This window comes from Mytilus edulis, chromosome 8 (assembly GCF_963676685.1).
Source record: "Mytilus edulis chromosome 8, xbMytEdul2.2, whole genome shotgun sequence".
Classification (NCBI taxonomy): Eukaryota; Metazoa; Mollusca; class Bivalvia; order Mytilida; family Mytilidae; genus Mytilus; species Mytilus edulis.
In genome coordinates this window covers 61,229,396-61,252,209 of record NC_092351.1, presented here as the reverse complement: position 1 = coordinate 61,252,209, position 22,814 = coordinate 61,229,396, and the positions used below count along the sequence as shown (strand labels likewise).

At 31.1% G+C, this 22,814-nt stretch overlaps 1 protein-coding gene across 2 annotated transcripts in view; it reads left to right on the top strand.

The window, feature by feature from the left end:
• Positions 1-22,814, top strand: part of LOC139485981 (anoctamin-7-like) — a 50,771-nt gene that overhangs the window by 12,848 nt on the left and 15,109 nt on the right. For both annotated transcript variants that reach the window (XM_071270662.1, XM_071270664.1), the window contains exons 4-17: positions 996-1,099; positions 1,661-1,781; positions 3,026-3,067; positions 3,731-4,085; positions 4,610-4,657; positions 7,314-7,396; positions 7,648-7,769; positions 12,804-13,049; positions 13,652-13,688; positions 14,048-14,157; positions 14,990-15,141; positions 16,109-16,277; positions 16,947-17,076; positions 21,205-21,338. In XM_071270662.1, coding sequence (XP_071126763.1) covers positions 996-1,099; positions 1,661-1,781; positions 3,026-3,067; positions 3,731-4,085; positions 4,610-4,657; positions 7,314-7,396; positions 7,648-7,769; positions 12,804-13,049; positions 13,652-13,688; positions 14,048-14,157; positions 14,990-15,141; positions 16,109-16,277; positions 16,947-17,076; positions 21,205-21,338 — 1,853 coding nt within the window. The remainder of the gene's footprint in view (positions 1-995; positions 1,100-1,660; positions 1,782-3,025; positions 3,068-3,730; positions 4,086-4,609; positions 4,658-7,313; positions 7,397-7,647; positions 7,770-12,803; positions 13,050-13,651; positions 13,689-14,047; positions 14,158-14,989; positions 15,142-16,108; positions 16,278-16,946; positions 17,077-21,204; positions 21,339-22,814) is intronic.

Here is a 22,814-nt window from a genome sequence, read left to right as displayed (position 1 = left end):
TTAAACTATAAGTAATGTGTCAACTATATATGTTGTATAGAAGCATTGTTAGCTGTACCTGTCTGCCTGGCATGGTTCATCTGACCTGGACCTCTTTTTCAAGGTTCATTGGTCTTTGTTTAGTTATCTTGGTTAATGTTAAGTTTATGTGACAGTTGTAATAAAGCTTAGCTTTATACTTAGGACTATCAACATAATATCAATGATTAGTATAGAAGGCGAGACATTTCAGCGTGTGCACTCTTGTTTATTATTATTAAAGATAAATGATATATTTACAGAGGATAATGGCAGAGGTATATATATGGGTATTTTTGGTATAAAATCTCATTTTAACTTGTATTTTCTGAATTTTGAATATTATGAACGGTTTTATTATATGATTATCATAAATGATTAGATAACGTCACCATATTACTGAGTGCTGCATGACAGCTAGAGCTTTGAACTTTACACATTGTATTGTTTACAGTTGATTCACTGCTTGTGTGTTTGTGTAATGATATTTTTTAAAATCAATATAATATTGTTTGTTCAAAGGAAAACTTGCATGCTCATGAATATTTAATTTTGTGGTTTTGCAGAAGTCTAAGGGAAAATTTGATATTCATTGAACATTTAATTTTTGGTTCACCAGTTCCCAAGAAATCTACAAGAATTGGTATCCAACGAAGTATCCAATTTAATAGCATCATTTTGGAATATCCATTGCAGTATCAATTTTGTTTTATTTAACATAATCTTTCTTTTCTAGTCTCATTAGTTCTCATGAAAATAAGGTCTGTAACTTATATATTAATACTTGTTTGACAATTGACACAAGCATGAGTACAATTCACGACAAAATATCTTTATTTCATGTTTAAACCAGATATTCATGATTGAAGGACTTGAATGGCCTTATAAGTTATACATCATTACATATAGATTGGGAATCAAGGTTAGGAAATAGTTTTGTTTCTTTCTTGATAATATAACCTCTCTTTATGTTTTAGCTGTGGACTATATATCGGCCAGATTTTTGGTAGAGAGAATACATCTTTTTGACAACCATCATGATCCATCTAACTTCTTCAGACCAGCTGTCAGGACATTACTGGTATAATCTGAATATTAACTTTTATCAGTACCAAATTGTGTGAATAATTCATGAACATAGATTTCTTTGAAAATAATTTAATCTACAGTCTACAGTTTATATGAAAAATTATAAAAGTTTTGTTGATTATATTATAAAGCCTAAAATTTAATCGATGCAGTTACCAGTAGAAATGAGCTGTGTTGGATAAAAATCCACCGTATTCATTTACATGTATATGATTTTCATTGATTTTGGAACAATCAATTACAACAAGGACTGATTTGGGTCTGTTTTGAAAGTTTCGTATATCAACTCAATTTTAAAACATTTACAAACTTTGCGTAGAGATTTTTTTTTTGCATTTTTCAACTCGAAATAGATTATCAGAAGTATTGGTATTCATTTGCATCAGGTCGATTTCTATCAGGTGCAGCTCATATATTGAATTTGACTTTGAAATATCATTATGTACATTAGTTATGTCATCATTCTCAATATATGAAGTATTTGACACTGGACATAATGATGAAGCAAACAAAAATTAATCAATCAATCAATTGTTTTTCTTCATATTAACAGGTTGACCACATTCTTATCAATATGAATATCAGAGAAGACGTACAGAAAGATGACATAATGTTATTGGATGATGATGTTGATGAAGAAGATGATTGGAAGACAAGGACTAAAAAGAAAACAGGTTTGATTCTTTTTTTCTCTCATTTATTGGTGGCCATTTTGGATTTAATATTTCTTAAGTATTAGTTTTAGACCTGATTGAAAAAGATTTTTTTACACCACTTAAAAACTTGTTTGATGTTTGGCATATATCATGCATGGTTTATGTGACAGCAACCTATCTTCAAAAAGAAGCAGACGACATTTAGAGGTCACGATATGGCCTTGATAGAAAAGTTGTGACATTTCAAAGAGACTATCATGTCTATCATTGATCTGTCACCAATACACAACAGTCCGGGTGGAATTTTTGCTTTTTCCACCAGCCCACCGTGGGCAGCGCACTCGTGCCCACCCTATCTATAATCTCTTTTTTTGTAAAAATGGTGATTACAAATGCTTATCTGCTTTTTTTCAATTGACTGTACTTGCCAGTCTTTTGTTTAAACAAAAGAAATTGCATGCCCACTCCTATGGGTGGGCAGAGTGGACAAGCTAGAAATTTTACCCACCCGGTGCCCACTTCCACTGTGGACGGGTGGACAAAGCAAAATCCACCTGAGCTGTAGGGTACCTTTTCCCCACAATACCAATATTGTATGGGTGTAAAAGCATTGACAAACATTTTGTACAATGTTGTATGGAGTGCAGGTTTGATGTTTTTACATCCGTATAAAATTACAAAAAGAACTATTCAGCTCTTACTACATCCATGAAATAAAATGTTAAAAATACAGCCTCTCATTTGTTTTTCTGTGCATTACCAGTATTTTTAGAATTTTTCACAGATATATCGCTTGCAGTCATAGATCATGTAGATGTTTCATTTTTACCTGAAATAGTATTTAATTTCTAGAATACTTTAGCCATTCAAAATTTGTGGCGTTGTATAAAACTACTCGAACTAATGTGATTATTTAGATATAACTAAATATATAACTAAAGACATTAGGTTAATTCCTGCCTTGAAACAGGCCCAGGAGCATGTGTTCGGGTTGTACTACATGCACTTGCCACAAGATTTTCAGGCTTCTATTAACTTTGCTTAGTTTAGTTTATTGTATATATTTATGAAGTATAGACTGAAAGGAAACACCCTGGCAAGTTTTTTTAGGAATTATTTGGCAGTTGCTGGAGGTTATTAGGGGTCATGACCCTCATTTTTGAAGGGAAGGGGTTTTGTTAAAAACCCACAATCCTCCCTGGCATTGGATGTGCTAATTCTTAAATCTTTAGTAAATAAAATACCAAATTCTTTTTTTACAGATACAATAAAATTAGCAATAGACAAAGAGCTTCAGAAATTAAGTGAGTATTTAGAAATGCACTATACATTAAAAGAGAAAAAAATGATAGGAGACATTATATATACCGTACCAACCACAACAGTGGTTTTATAGAGGTTTGCTTACCTTGAGTGCTTGAGGTCATGGGTTTATCCAAGCCGTGCTTAACCAAAGATTTGAAAATTGGATATTTGCTGCTTCTACAATAAATACTCATTGTAGGAGCATTATCAAAGACCTGTTGGCTCAGAGTCAGAATGATGTGTCATGGTAGTGTGACATATAAAAAAGACATTGTAGTGTGATTGCAAATGAGACCAAATCACACGGAAATTAACAACTGAAAGTATGGCCTTCAACAATGAGCAGAGCCTGTCATATGACTGTTACCTTGTGAACTAGACTGTTAAAAGTCCTGATCAGCGTGTTTAAAATCAGGGTTTATATTTTATCATATTCTCTTATTCTTGTCCCCAATATTTAATTTGCCACTATAATCATGTAGAATGTAATGGATATGCAATATTCTAATCTAAAGAGTAGTCACTTTCTAATGCGCAATCGCATCATTTTCACATCTATATTGCATGATTTTTTTGTCAATGTGTTGAATATTCAGGGTGGACTATACTATACATGACATTGCATACGACTTTATGTTAAAATTTTCATTACAATATTTCAGATTTCCCTTACATGAAGAAAATTGGTGTGTACACAGACAAATTGATTTTACACGAGGCTTCAGAAGCCAGCAAAATTCATGAAGAACAGCGTGACGGTGCTACAAATGATGACCCAGAAGAAGCTCAGGAAGAAAGAATGCCATTACCTCAAACCATGGATCTTGATGAAGATCCAAGAAAAATTTTAAATGATGAATGGACGAAACTTTTCAAATTTCAGCCTTTGACAAAAATTCGTAATTATTTTGGAGAAAAAATAGCCTTTTATTTTGCCTGGACTGGTTTGTTGACGACATCATTATGGGTGCCTATGCTTTTAGGTCTGGCCATTTTTATATATGGCATAGTAAACAGGTAAGGATTTTTTTTAATGATCTTTTTCTTTTTTTGGGGGAAAAATAAATAATTTACTTTTGGATTGTGTTCAGTGAAATGAATTGCTTCGTTTGGGGTATGTTTTTTTAGTCCCATCAACTCTCCTTCCATCTGTTCATCAACCCTACTGTCCATCCCGTTATGGGTATATATAGATATTCCAGATAATTTATCCTATGGTTTGAATGCTAAGAATTTTTCACTTTAATGGCAGTTTTAACATATATATATATATTATTGAACATTTTATTATTTGAAGGTGTGCATGTAGGATTAGGGTTTTGATTTTTATTAATAAAAATTTGAATAAATTAGAATAAGTACCATTTCTTTTCCAAAAGATTTGTATATATTAACAGATACTCTATCATACACATATTTCACTTTATTTTACACATATTTCACTTTATTTTACACATATTTCACTCATTTTACACATATTTTACTTTATTTTATACATATTTTACTTTATTTTACACATATTTCACTTTTATTTTACACAGTGCCAGTAGTTCAACGGATAGTGGTTCAGCCAGCAATAATGGATCAACGTGAGTATTGTCATTATTATGAATCATATAATGATGATAATTGTCTGTTTAAACATTCTTTCTGGAAGCTTATAGGTTTTAGAAATAAATGCAACACTTGAAGTCTTCTTCTGAAATCTCACATTTATAAGGAATTACTTAATTGTTCATAAAACTACAGGTATATTATTACAAAGCTTTTACATGTATTGTAACAAAGATATAAGGTAATAGGTCTACTTCTCTACAAGATTTATTATAATTCAAGGATTTAATCATAAAAAAAGTTTATGAGATGAATATACTCGTAAAGTTGGTGACAATTATTTTTACGTTACTGTTTGGGATGTATATGATCAAAACTATATGTTAAAATTGTTTTTCAGAATTTTAAAAGCCTTTAAAAAAAAGTATTTGGCCCTTTCTATGTGTTTTGGGGTATATTTTTTTGTAGAAACACTGAATGTATTTTTGTTCTTCAGAAGTTTACAATCTGAGTAAGTGATACTCATTTTATTTGTAGAAAAGGAAATTAATTTCATCAAATGAAGAAGAAATCCAATATTTAGTAAATGCATGTACTGATTGCAAGTCATTTAGTGTTTGATAACCTCTCTTATGCTAGCCTTTGCTAGGCTGCTTTTAATTGGTCCTCGATGCTCTTCAACTTCGTACTTTATTTGGCCTTTTAACTTATTTTTTTTTATTCGTGCATCATCGAGGAGCCTTTTGTAGAAGAAAGGCGCGTCTGCCATAAATAAAAAATTCAATCCTGGTATCTATGATGAGTTATTTATTTGATTTGATTCATCAATTCTTAAAGATAACTACTTTACAATAGTCAATTTCCATTACTGCCTTTATTTAAAATTTAAGAAATCTTTTTTTAATAAAAGGGAAACAATTCCCAGGTAGGAAAAAGGTGGAACCCTGCATGACATTAGGTTAGAATTATGTATGAAATCTGTCATAAAGATGACTGGATCCCTGCTTAAAATTAGGTTAGAATGATAAAATAAATTAGTCATATAAAGACTCATAAGGTTTCTTAATTATTTTTATTTTTTATTATTAATAAACAACAAGTCTGTCTTCTAGTTTAATGTAAGTTTACTAGTATACATACTATTAGATGCTATCATTACTGCAGACTACAGTGGCTGATCTAGGGGAGGTTAGTCAGTTTCCAGGGGTTGGACAAGCCACCCGCATCCCCGTACATTTTTTGAAGATTAATGCTTTTGAATGGGGACTTATATAAATGGTTGGAACCACCCCCCCCTTTTTTTTTTTTATCTAGATACAAATAGGATGTGTATTGATTGCAATTGCAATTGCTATAAAATGTTTTTTGAATAATGTGTACAGTGGATTTGAAATAAATGTGATAAAAGTGTGAAGTTTGATGGGTGGAACAATCACATTAACCAATAGTTACAATGTATAACAAGAATGTACATAATTATAGAAAGTCATTGTTTTTGTTGGAAAGAAGTAAAAGACATTTCTGTCTTTACACTCATACTCTTTTCATTTTAGAAATTGGTGACTGATTCACATTTTATAAATACTACATACCACATCTTCCTATGTCTATTTATGTTTTTATGCCCCACCTACGATAGTAGAGGGGCATTATGTTTTCTGGTCTGTGCCTCTGTTCGTTCGTTCGTTCGTCCGTCCGTCTGTGCGTACGTCTGTGCGTCCGTTCGCTTCAGGTTAAAGTTTTTGGTCAAGGTAGTTTTTGAAGAAGTTGAAGTCCAATCAACTTGAAACTTAGTACACATGTTCCCCATGAAAAGATCTTTCTAATTTTAATGCCAAATTATAGTTTTGACCCCAATTTCATGGTCCACTGAACATAGAAAATGATAGTGCAAAGTTCAGGTTAAAGTTTTTGGTCAAGGTATTTTTTGATAAAGATAAAGTTACATCAACTTGAAACTTAGTACACATGTTCCTTATGATATGATCTTTGTAATTATAATTCTAAATTATAAGTTTGACCCCAATTTCAGGGTCCACTGAACATAGAAAATGATAGTGTGAGTGGGGCATCCGTGTACTATGGACACATTCTTGTTCATTCATTATTTTGTACATAAATCAGGCTTTTACTTTTCTCAAAATTTGAATTGTTTTGCATTTGTCATTTTGGGGCCTTTTTAAGCTTTTAACTGACTATTTAGTCAATCTCATTAAAATCGGATGTTCTTATACTGTGGATTCATAATTATCTGTTGGATACCAATTTTCGTGGATTTCGTTGGTACAAGAGAACCACGAATTCAAATGTTCAACGAATGACAAATTTTCTAAAGGAATGAGTGTAGACTTTGCCAAAACCACGAAACTAAATATCCACGAATATGTAAATTTTCCTCAAACCACGAAAATTGGTACCCACGAAAATAAATGAATCCACAGTATATGCTACACTCCACTCTGATACGCTACACTAGTTAGTGGAGTGTAGTTTATCAGTACATTGAATTTTAATGAGATTGACAATAAATTTGGTAAGGATTTTACTTATACTTGAAGGCTGTATGGGTACCTAATGTTGTTATTTTTTGTATCATTTGGTACCATGTGAAGAGTTGTTTCATTGGCAATCATACCAAATTTTCTTTTTTTAGAGTAAATTTCATGATAATATTTTGTATGTTTTTTCTAGGGTAACAGAGATATTGACAGTAATAAAAGAAGCCTGTGACAATGAGGCCACACCATACTATGCCATGATAATCTGTGTCTGGGGTAAGTTTGTTTATGTCCGGTTGCAGATTAAAAAACAAAACAAAAAAAACCAAAGAATTTGAAAATCCTGAACAAAATTCGAAATGCCATAAATTGACCTAACCCCTTCAATCATGTACTGAAAAAAACCATGAACAAAATAAAATAGATGTACAGTATGTGCACAACACTTTTTCTGTTGAGTCAGATTTGTGAAATATGATAGAAATGAACCTGAATGTCAACCCATGAACTAACTTGTATATTTTCAGGTACATTATTTTTGGAATTATGGAAGAGGAAAACTTCTACCTTAGCCTATGAATGGGATGTGGATGAATTTGAAGCCACAGAACCAGACCGACCAGAATTCTATGGAACAAAAGCTAGAGAGGTAAGAAAGAAATTAAAAAAAATATTTAATTCCTATCCAAATACAGGCACAACTAATGCAGTCTACCATTTTTCAATCAATTTTCCAAGGGCTGAATAAATTGTATTATAATAAAATAATGGAACCATTTTAAACAAATTATCAGAAAATGAATGACTTGTTCCTTTTATCAAGGACATAAAGATGATATGGTCCAAGGGCTGAATAAATTGTTATAAAAAATAATAGAAGCATTTTAGATTTCAAACAAATTATCAAAAAATTAATTAATTCCCTTCATCACGGACATAAAATTATCTATTCCTTTGACGAAAGTCATAAAAACAAGGAGATGTGGTATGATTGCCAATGAGACAACTATCTATCAGAATAAGGTGGTACCTAACACTACAGGGAGATAACTCTGTAAAATCAGCTATACGTTTTAATTATGTTGTGTTGTAAAGGGAATATTAAGCTTCTAAATGATCAAAATAAGTGTTTGTCAAACTGCTATATAACCAGTGTAATTTTTCTGATAAAATGGTTGGTTCAAATTTTTAAAATTTTTTGTATTTTTGTCAAAGGGTCAAAGTAAAAACTTTGTCAAAATTTTATGAAAATTAAACAAGCCAAATTAATTTTAGTTAAAGTGTTGGGTTCCACCTTAATACAAGAAATAAAATTTAGAAAGAAAATGGGAATGTGTCCAAGAGACAACAACCTGACCAAAGAGCAGACAACAGCTGAAAGCCACCCATGGGTCTTCAATACAGGAATCAAATCCATCACCTAGAGGCGTGCTTCAGATGGCCTCTAAACAAAAAATGTTTACTACTTCACTGATAATGAAAAAGTCAAACTAAACTCCGAAATGTATAAATGAATTAAAATTAAAAATCAGTCAAGACTAACAAAGGAAAGAGGCTCCTGAAGTGGGACGGGTGAAAAGATGTGGTGGGGACAAACATGTTTTTGAGATTTAAACCCCCAAGCCAATGTCAGAATATGTTACAAAAAGAAACTAAACAAAATGATAAGGATACAGGAATTAATACAGGAATACAAGCAGTTACTGACATGTCATTCCAAGAAAATTTGTTAAAATTTAAATAATTCTATGATACAATGCTGCCATTTATCTTATTACATGTACTGATTTATGAATTTTAGAAGGTAGGTTTAATCTTGACAGCAGGTAAGTTTAAAGGATGGATGATGATTGGTCACTTGACTCAAGTGTTTACTGAGCCTTGACAATTAGATTCTGTGCTTTCTGAGCTTAATGACAATTAGATTTGCTATAAAATATAGTTTTCTGTTGACATTAATTCATCACAGTTTATAATATACACTAAATTAACATGTGTATTGATGTTGCCTTGACAACATAATATTGCCATGTGTATTGAATTTTTATAAATATTTGTTAATGAACAAGAATTGAAAAGAAATATATATTGTATATTTGTAAAAAGCCCTGTATACTGCACATGTATAGCTGCTATTGCTGTTAACTGTTTAACATTGTGTTGTAAAGTACAACAGAAGAATCACAAGACAGGAATATTGCTTCCGTTTAATATATCTTACAAATACTTCTCAGGTTACATTACTTGTCAGATTATTAAGGTCTACTAGAGAAGAAGGAGTTACATTTGGTAAGAGAAGCAACAATATCTTGTGTACTGGGAAACACAGAATTGATATAAATAAGATTATTATACTTCATGCCAAAATGACAGATTTTGATTGGTTGATACAAGGGAGATAACACTTTCTTGTGGTAACAATCTGCTCTATCATCCTCTAAGCTATGTGTTATTTATAGATTAGTCCTTAAGAAAGGTAGAACTCTATGACTACAGTGTGGCTATTTTAACCAATAGTTTTCTATATTAAAGTCATGTGACAAACTGTTTATTGCATTGTAATGACAACAATACTTAATTTTAAGTGGGAAACAGAAGCCCTCATCTCACAAAGCATAAATTAGCGATGCATACATGTATGAAAATTATAAGGACATGTGGTATGATTGCCAATGAGACAATATCTTTCAAAGTTTAAATGAATTTGATGTAAGCAATTTAATAGGCAATTGAACAGCCTTCAACAGTGAAAAATACTCATACTGTAAAGTAAATCTTTAAAAATATGACACAATTCAATTGAGAATATTAACGGCCTAGCTAATTTATAACAAAGCATGTAGTAATGGCATGTTAATTGCATGTTAATTTATTTTCTTTCCCTTATGGTTATCAACCTTATAAAACTGAAGAAGAAAAGGAGGGTTTTTAATTACATTGTAATATCCTAAACAGAAGGAAATTTAGCATGCATACTTTTTGCAACTACTCTGAATTTATTGTTCATGTTTTTCAAATCCAACATAAGGGTCAGGATGGTGATAACAGAATAGAGAATAATGATGGTGAAAAAGTTTAGAAACAAAAATGTGTCCCAAGTATACGAATACCCCACTCGCATTATCATTTTCTATGTTTTTATGGACCATCAAATTGGGGTAAAAACTCTAATTTGGCATGAAAATTAGAAAGATCATATCATAGGGAACATGTGTACTAAGTTTCAAGTTGATTGGACTTCAACTTCATCAAATACTACCTTGACCAAAAACTTAAACCTGAAGTGGGACAAACGGACGGACGAACGGACAAACAAATTGACGGAGGCACAGACCAGAAAACATAATACCCCTCTATCGTAGGTGGGGTATTAAAATGACCAAAAAAGTAAAGAACAGAGTATGATGGAGTGCTTAAACATAATAAATAGAGAATAATTAGCAAAATATGTAAAGATTAGAGAAAACTGAACTTACAAATTAAGGAATACAAAATTGTAGGATTACACCCCTATCCTCACCCCTGATTCAGACCCTCCAACATAGCAGGTGGATGATTTAATAATCCTTTGTTAAATTTCTCAGTATACCAAGTACCTATAAAGTCTGACAATGCCAAATTACAATAGCATTATTAGGTTGTAGGTGTATAGTTTCAGATCTTCCTTCTATCGATCTATTCTATTGACTGTATATAAATTATCTTCAATTTCTCTGTTTGAATAGCTCTTTATGGAATCATGCATTTAACAAAAATTATAACTTGGTGTAGATTATTTTCTTTATAGTGCAGTATCTGCTACATGACAATGAAACTCAATGAGAAGTTGGTCTGAGACCACAATTGTCGTCCCTTGATTTTTGTTGCCACGAGTATAGTCCCAAGTGTGGATAGTGTTTTACTTGCCATTTTTTTAAAAAACCCCTTCCAAATGTATTTCTCCATGTTTTATGCCTCAAAAAGCAAGAAGGGGATGAAATGACACTGTCAAAAAATTTGGGTCATGAATTTTAAAGTAAAGTAGTCAGATTTGGTCCAGCTGACAAAAGATTTCAAGATCCCCTTAACATAAAATTGTCCATATTTTGAGTTAGAGCAGATGAAGTTTTCTATAATTTTGATATAATTTGTCCAAATGTAGTACAACACACTGTAAAAAAATTATTGAGAAAGCACTGATGTTGGTTTTTTTAGATTTTCATTTATTGTCTAAAAGAATGCACTAAGAATTATTGTGGTCTCTGATCAGTTAATGATTTGCATGTTATAATTTATTCTCCTGTCTCTAAAGACAGGACAGAAGGACATATTTTGGTATTTTGTTCATCCATACATCCGTATAATAAAAAAAGGGATGTAATCTTTTCAATTACATTTCAATAATACTTTATTAAATAGTTTAATGAAATGAAAGTAGAAAACTGAATTTGTGCATCAATTTATGCATAAATATGTCTTGAAAGTTCTATTAAATGCCTCAGGGGAGACAGATCTGTTGTCTCAAGCTGCATTATGTTCAACCAGGTCTAACAAATTTTTCCATTTGAAACAAATGATTTTCAATGCTTGTCTATATATATACTTTGAGACATTTTATATATTGAAAATAAGGAATGAAAAAGCTGCATTTATAAATTTTAGCTTGGATGAAACTATACTTTGAAGCTTTTTTTGTAATACATTTGCACAAACAAAAAATAAGGCAGCTTCAGTTTTGTAATAAAACAAATTGAGATATTTTTAAAATTTAACCAAAAATATATGTTTTTTAATAATTATTTTAAAAAATTTGTATATAGCTTTGTGAATAAATATAGTTCACAAACATTAACAAATTATATAGCAATTTAATGATAGAGTTATACTTGTGTTTTTTTATTATTATCAAAAATTATGTGATAATTCATTGCTTTTAAACATTAAAAAACTGTTTTGTATCAATTATGAATTGTAACGCCATACTTAAAGTTGTACTTGAATAAGTACTTGAGGAAGAATATTACTCATTGTTGTTATTCAAATGACACGTGTTTAGAACTTCCAAAAATGTCAATCAGTAGCAAATCAATAGAACGATTTCAATTGACACAATTTGAGCAATAGTTACTTCCCCTTTGTTGCCATATTGGAGGCGTACAAATTACTGCATAAATCAACCAAGTTTAGCTTGTTAGACTGACCGCTACACTTTAAGAAAAAAGTTTTTTTTTTATATAAACAATTTTCTTTTTCTTTTAGCCTTGCTTGTGTTACATATGATCTAGTAAGGATCTGTTATAGGACTAAACATTTAGTGTGTATGGAATGTGTCAATTTGGTTTAGATTGATTGATTTATTTATTAAATAATGAATAGACTTATGAATGGATTTATTGATTTACTACTTTACCTGTTAGTTAATTCTTCTATTCATTCTAGCAAAAATAATTATTCTTTGGCTATATAGATATAAGAAGATGTGGTATGAGCGCCACTGAGACAACTCTCCATCCAAGTCTCAATTTGTAAAAGCAAACCGTTATAGGTCAAATTACCAGCTTCAACACAGAGCCTTGGCTTACACTGAACACCCCACTATAAAGGGCCCCAAAAAAGACTAGTGTAAAACCATTCTAACGGGTGAATATATATATACATGTACATAAATGTGTTACTATTAATATTTTTTTCCCATTCTTTTCAGGATCCAGTGACAGGGGAAGAAGACTGGTACTATCCAATGAGAGAACAGCTAAAAAAGTTCCTGTTGTCCGGGTTGACATTAATCTTCATGTTATGTGTTGTTTTGGCGAGCGTACTTGGCGTCATTGTGTACAGAGTGTTCGCTAGTGTTGACTACTGTCCCAACATGTCCGCACAAGCCTGTGTGATGGTTACGACAGTTGTTTCATCTTTACTGAATACAATATCAATTTTGATATTAAGCAAGGTAACTGGAATACTGTAAATTCAGAAATTATTGCCATGTTTTTATTATTGCGTAAAATGTGACAGGGTGATAATCATAATAATTTAGATATGAATTTTGAAAATTTTTATATGAATTAAACAGGATTTTTTTGAATATCGCAAAAATTAAAATCATATTTTAGTCTAAAATGTATATGGCAGTAGAGGATAATTTTCTTTTCAAAATTACTATGCATCACATGTACATCTAAAAAAGAGGTGGAAGATAAAGACTCATAAGTAAAAAATACACTGACAACCTCATGACACAAACCCAAAAACAATTAAATGACAAACAAGTCCATGAATCATTTAAAAAAATAAAGGGTGCTATTAGGCTCTTAAGCAGGATAAGCAGATTCTGCTCTTAATTTTGGTTGAACTAGCTCTTTCAGTTTAACATGTTTTACCAATACAAGGAGATTAGAGGCAACAGCCAACAAGACATTATTTTGAAGAATATTAGATAGAGAATTTCATATAGAAATAAGATTTTGAATTGTTGTAGAAGTAATATTTTATAATACTGTGGGTTAATAGGTCAATGAGGTTTTTTAAATACAATTCTATTTTACCTTGTAGCTTTATGACTGGCTGGCAAGAAAGCTAACAGACTGGGGTAAGATTTTTGTTTGTTTGATTTTATTCAAAAATAAATATTAATTGACTTCAAACAAAAACTCACCTCAGATTCAAGGCAATGTTTGCTCTTTTGGATAAAAATGTAAAAAAAATAATTCTTTATAACGAAAATTTCATATTGAAAGCAAAATTCACAGATTGCCTCAAAGTTTACTCATACAGAGTGTTACTTGACCAAATGAGCTATAATTCTTTCAACTGCATAATTTTTTCCAAAAGTTTTCACCAGGTGTGAGAATAAAAAAAAAGCCATACAATAATTTCTCAATTAGATCATGATCTATCAAGTGCTTGAAATTAACCTTAAAAACAATTTTATATTGTGTGTCTTTGTAGAAAATCACAGAACACAGACATCTTACAATGACGCCTTGATTGTGAAGCTGTTTGCCTTCCAGTTTGCTAACAATTACGCTTCATGTTTCTACATAGCCTTTGTCAGAGGGGTTTGTATTTCTGAAATTTAACTTTTGTCCTTGTAGATAACTAATGCAGGATGTCACACCTTTAATTTGAATATTCAATTATGAAGGACAAAAAATGTTTATATTAAGGATGATTTCTTTAAAAAGAAAACACTTTAAGTAACATATACTTTTATGTTTGCTTTAATGAAAAGATCAGGAATGATGCTCATTTAAGTGCCAGTCTGTCTAAGAATCAGGCAGTGGTGAAAACATGACCAAAAAAACCCATCCAATTTGACATTGATTTCAGTTCATGATATGTAGTTATGCACAAAAATAAGATTCATTTCCAGTTTCTGTTCTAGTAATATAAGATACAATTTGGTTGAAATGCACTAGAAATTAACGAATAAGGGGAGATAACTCTGTAATTTGCTATCATTCTAACCAAGTTATTTGATATTACCAGACACACACAAACGAAAGACTAATACTTTTGAACTCAGGATGATGGTTAGTATTAAATAGCATGATAAACTCGGTGGGTTTTTTCTAATCATGTTTTAATTTTTACCCAAATTGCCTGATTCTTACAAAGACTGGCACTTAATTGACTTGATTTTGTCATTTGGGCAGGGGACTCTTAACAACTTGTTTGTTGTTGAAAAAAAAAAATTGATGCTGTTGTTATTGTGTATGTTTAATATGTATGTTTATTGTGTTGGTCACAAACTGTAAAGTTTATATGACAATAAAATATTTGATTTGATTTGATTTGATTTGATTTGGTATTAGATATTTTGTTTTTAATTATTGATTAGAAGCCAATAGTGATTGAATTAATCATGGTATCATTCTAATATATTTACAGAGATTTGGTGAGGATGGTATTTTTGGTTTAGGACCAAAGTACAATGATAAGTGTGAACCTAATGGTAACTGTATGTCAGAACTCTCCTTCCAGATCCTCATCCTTATCATTTGCAAGCCCTTGCCTAAATTCTTCTCTGATGTTGTTTTGCCGTAAGTACTTATCATCTAACATACTTAGTTTAACAATTTACAGAATTTCATGAAATTTATATTTTGGTGCAACATGTCAAATTCTATTTTATATGAGTAAAATGAAATGTGAGATTAAAATCAATGAGACTGCAACACATAGAAGAACAAGAATGTGTCCATAGTACACGGATGCCCCACTCCCACTATCATTTTCTATGTTCAGTGGACCGTGAAATTGGGGTCAAAACTTTAATTTGGAATTAAAATTAGAAAGATCATATCATAGGGAACATGTGTACTAAGTTTCAAGTTGATGTAACTTTAACTTCATCAAAAACTACCTTGACCAAAAACTTTAACCTGAAGCGAACAAACGCACAGACGGACAAAAGAACGGAGGGACGAACGGAGGCACAGACCAGAAAACATAATGCCCCTCTACTATCATAGGTAGGGCATAAAAACACAGTTTTCACTAGTGGACACATTAAACGTTTCAAGTGCTAAAACTCTCTTAGTGGGATTGATTCAAAACAGGCCCCTAAATATTTGTATCAAAATCAAATTCCTGAATAGACCAAAACATTAAGATGTAGATAAATTTAACCACTTTCAAGATTCTTTACTAGATGAAGGCACATAAACCTGTAAAAGGATCATACTATTTTTGTTAAAAATTAACCTTCCCCTTTTTATCTGAAACAAAATAAGGTACAGAGAATAAAATACACAATGATATATCAAATTAGAAAGGTTCTTCCCAAGAAAGAGCACCTACAGCTAAACTAAATGTGTGTGTGAAAAGTTTTACACAAAAATTAGGAACGCAAAATTGAAGATGTTAAATTATAAAAGGCGATTATCACAATTGATTTGTTTGTTTGAGAAAAACAATAACAATAAATTGACATATGGACTGTTCAGTTTTATACTTTTGTCCTATCATTTATAACTGAGTGTTTGTGTTTTTATTTAAAAATCTCAGATTGCTTCAGCGTTTATGGAGAAAGCGTCCACAATGGTGCTGTAAAGGAAAAGTGGAAGGCATACAAGAAAAATTGACTTTTGTCCAGAAAGAGGCTCTCAAACCTTCACTTGGTGATTTTACCATGGGAGAATACACAGAGAAAATCATACAATATGGATTCCTTATGGTTTGTTTACAAAATAAAATTAAGTTCAGGAGAGGGGGAGATTGGGGGTTGTTTATGGGAGCTAACTCTTTATTTCAGAAGTGCCAAAGGATAATTCTGTCACTTTTCAGTATAAAATAAAAACATTGCAGAATCATAATGAGGTAAATTTATACATATATTAAAAAATCAGCAATTATCAATTTCTTTGTCAGGAATAATGTCCCTTTAAAATATAATTTATATCTAAAGTTGCATTTTAAGCACTCTAACACCTTCATTTTTTGTCAGATTTTTATTGAATTTATATTGAAGGTTTATACCAAAAAGTTTTTCTTACAGAACATGCCTAATTTTATAGGAGTGTTTCACCTTGGAAATAGAAATTATAAAGGGAATAAAGTTACCAAGCTCATGCCTTCATTATTTAAGCGTTCATTAAACAGTTTCAAAGAACAAACAAATTATTGGGAGTTATTGCCCTTGGACTTACAGACAGATAAAAATTGATCAAGTTTAAAGACATAGGAAATTAATGCTGTTCTTTTGTTTTAAATAATCTACTTAAATTTAATATATGTTTCTTAATTATTTTCTTTAACCAGCTGCCTTTTCTTTTGATGATCTTATTTTTATTTTGCCATTTTTCTTATTTGGCCAATTTTTCATATGTAATCATTTTTCTTCCAGTTATTTGCAGCCTCACTTCCAATAGCACCACTAATAGCTCTTTTTACAAATCTAATTGACATAAGAGTGGATGCCAAGAGGATGCTTTGGTGGTACAGAAGACCATTAGCCAAAATAGCACAAGACATTGGTAAAATAAATGTATTACCCCTATCATGTCTCAACCTTTCTCCTCGTTAGATATCTCTTTAAATGTCAGTTTAACACTTTCACTACTGAATTTATTTGTTTCGCGGGATTCCCTGGCCGAAATTTATTTGCACGAGCCGTTTGCCTGACCGGGATTAATTTCACATGTGCTTCATCAAAAACGACCTCGTAGTTTTGGTCATTGAAAACTCGGGAACCATAGCGAGTTGTGCGGTCAAATTTTGATAAAATGTAAATAAATATCTTAGGTTGAGCGTCCGTAACCTTTTCATAGAGTGAGAAGCAGTTTACCTTAAAAAACGCTTGTCGAAAACGTAAATTGATTGAGTCGGAAGATAATTTTTGTCTTTGCCTACTGTATATCACTTTCACTTCCATTCGGCAACATTTCTAAAGCACACGTGTGTTTCAAAATTCTATTTCTATGAGCTACTGAATTATTTTCTTTCAAAACCCGTTTCCGTTTTCGTTTTCTTGGCAATAATACTTGTAATTCGAGACTGTCGTTCACGTAGATTTTGGCCGCCATTTGTTTACGGTTTCGAAAGAAGAAAGATAACTCGGGCTCGATAACGGACAATAACTCTTCGAGACGAGTTGTATAATACCCCCAGCGTTGATGTGCGATTACTGAACTAATTAAAAATAATTGTTAACTGCAATAATAATCGATGGGACTTCATTACTTTATGACTTAACCCCAGTAATGCCTTAATTCTTCCACATGTGAATGAGATAAAGCTTTCCAATAGATAAAAGTAAATGAACCAAAAAAGTGATTTTTTTTTAAAGTTCTAAATCCATGAAATTTCCAATAAATTTGATTTGGGTCATGGGGGTTGTATAATATAAAAAAATATTTAAGCATTAATATATGTACTACAAATAAGCAAATATTCAGCTGTATCTCAAGATAAAGAGCCTAGTGAATTATTTTTTTTTGAAAATTGTTAAAATTAAATTTAAACTATGTAGTCAAAATTTAGGATGTATAAGATAACATAAAATTGACAAATACATCAACTGATGTTTGTTAAAGCAGCACAAATAAATACCAAAAGCTGGCAATTAATATTTTATAAATTTATTCTCATCATAGTTAAATTTATTAATCACATGCAGTAGAGGTAAAGAAGATAATATATGCAGACAACTACTGGGTACTGTTTTATTTAAACTCATGATATGTACACACAGATGCAAGTCCTTGAAAACTATTGCCAAAAAGGGATTAAAATACATCATGTACATGTTTTACTGCAAAATGCAGTTTTAAAATTCATTGATGGAAAGCTACATCAGGGAGCTGCATAATATAGTTTGTAATAACATTTGGAAGCTATGAAATTTGTTTTAGTTTATAATGCTGCATACTCATTGAATAGGAGGATTCATATCATAAATTTTGATTTTAAAATTGAGTGAGGACAATGGAAACTATTTTTTTTATTTTCTGTTTATATTGTTGGGTTATTTAATGCAATGGTTTGTCAAAAAGTGAATAAAAATTACTTGAGTGAGGTTGTTATACTATAACCATTGTTACCAGTCTATTAATTAATCTTTTACATCCAGCAGCAAGTGTTACTTACATATAAGCCTATATATTAATGTGGTATGAAGATACCTGCTTATGTGTACTAGTCCCATAAACAGTGTCAATTTAAGAAGCTGACTTACAAGGTGACAGCTACAAGACCCTAATGTGGTCCCATTATCCCATTTCCAATTTGATCAGTTTTTTTCTCTTACTCCTTACTACAGTGACTACATGTATATGACTTGGCATCTGAGAGAAGAAGCAATTTATATACCATTTGAAGTCCCTTTTTGAACACAAAAAAGATGTTTCCTAGTGTTAAAAATGGTTGCTTATATTGGCATTACAAATTGTAATAAACTTTAGGCACTGCCGCACTGGTCATTCATCTTTTGTGTTAGTGTGCAACATGAGGGGGGAGTTCTTCCTCATAATTTCCAAAACAAAAAATTGAACCCCTATATTGTTTTCAGAAACATACAGGAACAGTATTATTTTACAATAATAAATGATGCCATCTCAAGATTAATCAGAAGCAACAGACAACACCTTATGTTATTTCACTTTGGGGGAAAAAATCACTTCCCTTCAGCAAAAAAAATTTTTTTTTTCCCCTTTCCAATTCTGAAAAAATAATTTTCCCTTCCCTTCTAAAACAAATATAATTTTTTTCACTTCCCTTCTTTGACAATGTTTTTTTTTTTTAAATGAGAAAGAAAACAATTTGTTACATAAAAATAATCATCTTGACATCTTTCAGGATTTGTTTAGTCTCTGTCAACATTATTTGTTTTTCAAAACAACTTTTAAAATGTTTGTATGCTGAACAAGACTTTTAAAAACCTCTGTCACAAGACGAGATACATCATGGAAAATAATTTACACTCGAATAAAATACGAATAAGATTGCAGAATATTGTCTCATCTTTCGAAACCACTTTTATGTAAAATAATAAGCTATGAGATGTAACAACACGTGTTTTTATGAACCGCACTATTTATAGAATCAGCTGTCAATTTTGTCAATATCCGGTTCTATTCTATTTTAAATGAAAATGGACTTTCGTTTTGTCGACCTACATGCTGCAGTACAGCCTTTCAATGAAAAGAAATAAAACCCGTAGCACTACAGACTCCTGAGAGTGTCTAAAACGATGATAAAAGACTCTGACTCAATCGGTAATGAAAGGTTGACTGTCAAACGGCAACGAGAAATAATTATTTACAGTCGTGCACCTGATGGCGACAATCAAAGTCTCGATTTCAGGTTGTTTTACAATATATCCTTCTCACAACTCCAAAATATACGTACAATCACTACTTTTGTTCAAGTTAAACAACTTTCATGACCGCAGGTTAAGTTTTCTCAATGTTTCAACTCGAAATGAAACTCCTGACCACGATTGTTTATGATTCCGCCATTTTGTTTTTTTCACGAGGTTTTTTTTTCTCAACAATCTTTGAAAAAACATATTTTAACAGTGTTTTTACGCCCGATACTATAATATCGAATGCATTTGGTGTTTATCATAACATCCATGGAGCAACGGGGCCAAGAAACATGTTTAAACGTTATTTTTACTGTTTGCACTGTGACCGTCTAAAAATAGAAATCTATGTATCCTTAAGGTGGTACCCAACACTTTCACTAAAATTAATTTGGCTCGTTTAATTTTCATAAAAATTTGACAAAGTATTTACTTTGACCCTTTTACAAAAATATAAAAAATTAAAATAATTTGAACCAAGCGTTTTATCAGAAAAATTACACTGGTTATATAGCAGTTTGACAAACACTAATTTTGATCATTGAGAAGCTTTATATTGCCTTCACAACGCAACATAATTAAAACGTTTAGCTGATATTACAGAGTTATCTCCCTGTAGTGTTAGGTACCACCTTAAGGATACATTCGGCATCTACACAGGGGTGCCAAAAGGATACATTCGGCATGCGCGCGGGTGTGCCAAAAGGATACATTCGGCATGAAAGGGTTAAAATATGGAGATGAGTCCACTGTCAACCATAATCCAAAATGATGTGGATATAAGCAACTGTATGTCACAGTGCAGCTGTTAAGGTGGTACCTAACACTACAGGGAGATAACTCTGTAAAGTTAGTTAAACATTTTAATTACGTTGTGTTGTAAAAAGGATATTAAGCTTCTCAATGATCAAAATTGGTGTTTGTCAAACTACTATATAACCAGTGTAATTTTTCTGACAAAGTGGTTGGTTCAAAATTTTTGAATTTTTTCTATTTTTGTTACAGGGTCGAAGTAAATACTTGACTAAATTTAATGAGAATTAAACAAGCCAAATTGATTTTAGTGAAAGTGTTGGGTACCACCTTAAGAACTTTTTTTTATTCTTTGTTGTGTTTTTTTTTTTTTTTTTTTTTTTTTTTTTTTTTTTATAAATATTAGCCTTTCTCTTCATTATTGTATATTTTCAAGATTTTGTTTTTTATTTAATTATTTATTCATTTGTTATTTGGTAAGCAGAAAACATGATAATGTGTACAAAATATGTCAAAGGCTTCCAATGACAATAATTTCTATTTGTAGGTACATGGTATATTATTCTACAGTTTGTAAACGTTTGTGGAGTTATTTCTAATGGTTTCCTGATTGCTTTTACCTCCTCATGGGGACAGCAATATGATGTTTATACAAGACTATGGATTGTTGTAGGATTTGAGGTTGGTTTCTCTTCTAATGTACAATTTATAACTGTCATACTGAGTTTGAATGATAGCATTATATAATTACTTTACATCCTAAACCAAAAATATCTTAATCCAATTTTACATTTAGGAGATAACTGTATTGTATTTTAAGCTTTGACAGCATCAGTTGGTGATTTGATGGTTGCAATTTACAATTCTGAAACTATATTCAGGATGTTCTTAGAAATTAAAATCCTAATGTTTTGTATCCATAACCTTAACAAGTTGTATCAGATTTAAATCTGCAGTCTTCCAGTAGGGAAAGAAATTTACTATGCTTGAAACTACAGATTTTAGTGCAAAATAGACAGTTTACATGATTGAAATATATTTTTTTTTGTATCAATAGCTTAAAAAGTGAAAGGTAAACTTATTTTTTATTATAAACAAAATTTGTGTATTGTTATGTTCTGATCATTTATGCAAATGCTGCATTTGAAGCATGTAAAAGTAACAGAAATGTTTGTGAAAATTTGACACTACAAAAAAGTATGCATGAAAATTTATTCTGGCTTGATTTTTATTTATCATTTTGACTGACAGGTCAGCATTTTATCACACAGACACAGAAAAAAGAATACAAAGAAATGATTTTTTTTTTCACTGCATATTAAAGCATTCCCTCTGTGATTTGCTTGTTCTAAGCGTTCGTTACACTTTATTGCTATTTCTCAGCCATTTAAACTGTCCATCACAGAAGTTCCCATATAAACTTGATGTTATCAGAAGAAATGATGGCATGAAATTGTTGACAATGCCTGATGATATAAAATGATTTTGTGGGTCACATCTGATATCGCAACTGGATATGGTGTATGAAATCATCCCAAAAAATTGTTAATATAAAATAAAATATATGGGAGGGAGGTACCTATAATAGCAATCTTTTATGTTTTGATTTGAGGATAATGTGACGGTTTGTTAATATTCAGATTTGTGAGTTATGAGCAAATGTATTCTAGTTGTTTGGTATTTAGATTGGAACTTTCATATAATTGAGAATGGAAATGGAAAAACCTGACCATAGAACAAACAACAGCATAGTATATTCATATTTTTTTAAAGCTACATGAATATATATATATAGGGATTTGAAATTAGACTTCTTCTACACATTATCTTTTAAAAACATCGTCTGGCAAACTACTACAAAATATAAGGTCAGCAATACTCAAGTTCAAAATGCCTGAAAACCTTTTATAAGATTTTTAATGGATTTACTTACTAGAAATAAGATGTATGTATATTATAACTGTGTAAAATCATATCATGTGTTCACTTTTGACATGTAGTAAATTTTTATAACAAGCTAAACTCAGCTCTTTTATGAAAATAATGTTGCTGTGGAAATGAAAATTGCTCAGATATAACTAAAACAATTCTGAGGTGAAAATGTTTGCATCAATAAAATTGAGAATGGAAATGGGGAATGTGCCAAAGAGACAATAG